The sequence below is a fragment of the Juglans regia genome, chromosome 7 (assembly GCF_001411555.2).
Source record: "Juglans regia cultivar Chandler chromosome 7, Walnut 2.0, whole genome shotgun sequence".
Classification (NCBI taxonomy): domain Eukaryota; kingdom Viridiplantae; phylum Streptophyta; class Magnoliopsida; order Fagales; family Juglandaceae; genus Juglans; species Juglans regia.
In genome coordinates, this window is record NC_049907.1 from 42,162,596 (window position 1) to 42,163,767 (window position 1,172).

At 39.3% G+C, this 1,172-nt stretch overlaps 1 protein-coding gene across 1 annotated transcript; it reads right to left on the minus strand.

Moving 5' to 3' along the window:
• Positions 1-279: 279 nt before the first annotated feature.
• LOC109012982 (auxin-responsive protein SAUR72-like) lies at positions 280-897 on the minus strand. Its single transcript, XM_018994881.2, has one exon. The coding sequence runs from the start codon at positions 850-852 to the stop codon at positions 316-318; it is 537 nt and encodes a 178-aa protein (XP_018850426.1). The 5' UTR covers positions 853-897; the 3' UTR covers positions 280-315.
• Between the last annotated feature and the right edge of the window lie 275 nt (positions 898-1,172).

Sequence of the window (1,172 nt, forward strand, 5' to 3'; positions counted from 1 at the left end):
CGTACACATTATATATCTGATCAAAGGAAACTCAAGGACGTTTTTCCTTTATAATGGAGAAAATCATTGTACTTTTCCACCAAAATAATGGCAGATACGATACAAACTGGATCCTAATCCATATCCAACTAATTAATACCTATTTTCCTTCGTGAAAGATACATATCTTATTCAATCTAAAATCTCCCCAGATCTGATCACTCTTCTCTCGGTAATTATACAATATTACATTCAAAAGATAAAGGGGAAAAAGAAAAAAGAAAAAAGCAAGGCATGCATTTGGTGATCAAGCAGAAAAATCAAGTGATCTTCTGATCATCTACACATTTGAGGATGATGAGAGGGTGTGAGTTCACAATCCGATGAGTAGCACCCAATCTTTTCGTTTTCTGCATCGAAACCAACCTCATGCAAGTAGAATACCTCCCTTTTCTCTTCAACCGCCTTCAAGATTTTCTCGAACACAGATACTTCACACGGAATTTTGAGCACGCCCTCTTGTTGGAAGCCAAATTCTTCTTCGGCTTCTCGCAATAATATCCCAAATGCTTGGTGACCCAAGTAGTGTGTCGGGATGATGAATCTCTTCAGCTCCTTCCCTACACAAACGGCAAGAAAACCTTTCGGGACGACATCGTTGGAAGCCCCCGCAACATCTGAGAAGGAGAGTGTTCTCTTTAGGAACTTGATGCTTTTACTGCCATTGCTAATATTATTGGTAGTGCTGTTAGAGCTATAAGTAGAAGTATTAATGGAGCTATTTTTTGGAGCACTAGCAAGCTTTTTCCACTTCTTGAGGATCTGTTGAAGCCTAACAATCTCTCTGATCTTGTTAGACTTCTTTGAATCCATGAACTTGCTTGCTTGCTACAAAGAGGGCTAGCTGCTAGCTGTGACTTTTTCTCCTCCCTCGGATGCTCCTCTGTGTGAAAGCACAAGTGGGTGGTGGTGTAAGTATTTAAAGAAGTGAACTGATCAGTCGATCATTATCATTAATTATTTGTCGATATTTTATATATATATATATGATTAAAATATGGGTACATCGGTTAGTACTGGTGTCTGGTGCAACTGCCTTAGCCCTCATCATGATGAATTAATCATGACTTCTATCAAGTGGTTTTCGTTTGTTTAGTGATGATCTAGTCCCTGGCCGGTGAATGGCTCCTAGA

Coding starts and splice junctions, on each gene's coding strand:
- LOC109012982 (XM_018994881.2), bottom strand. CDS start 852: ATGGATTCAAAGAAGTCTAACAAGATCAGAGAGATTGTTAGGCTTCAA.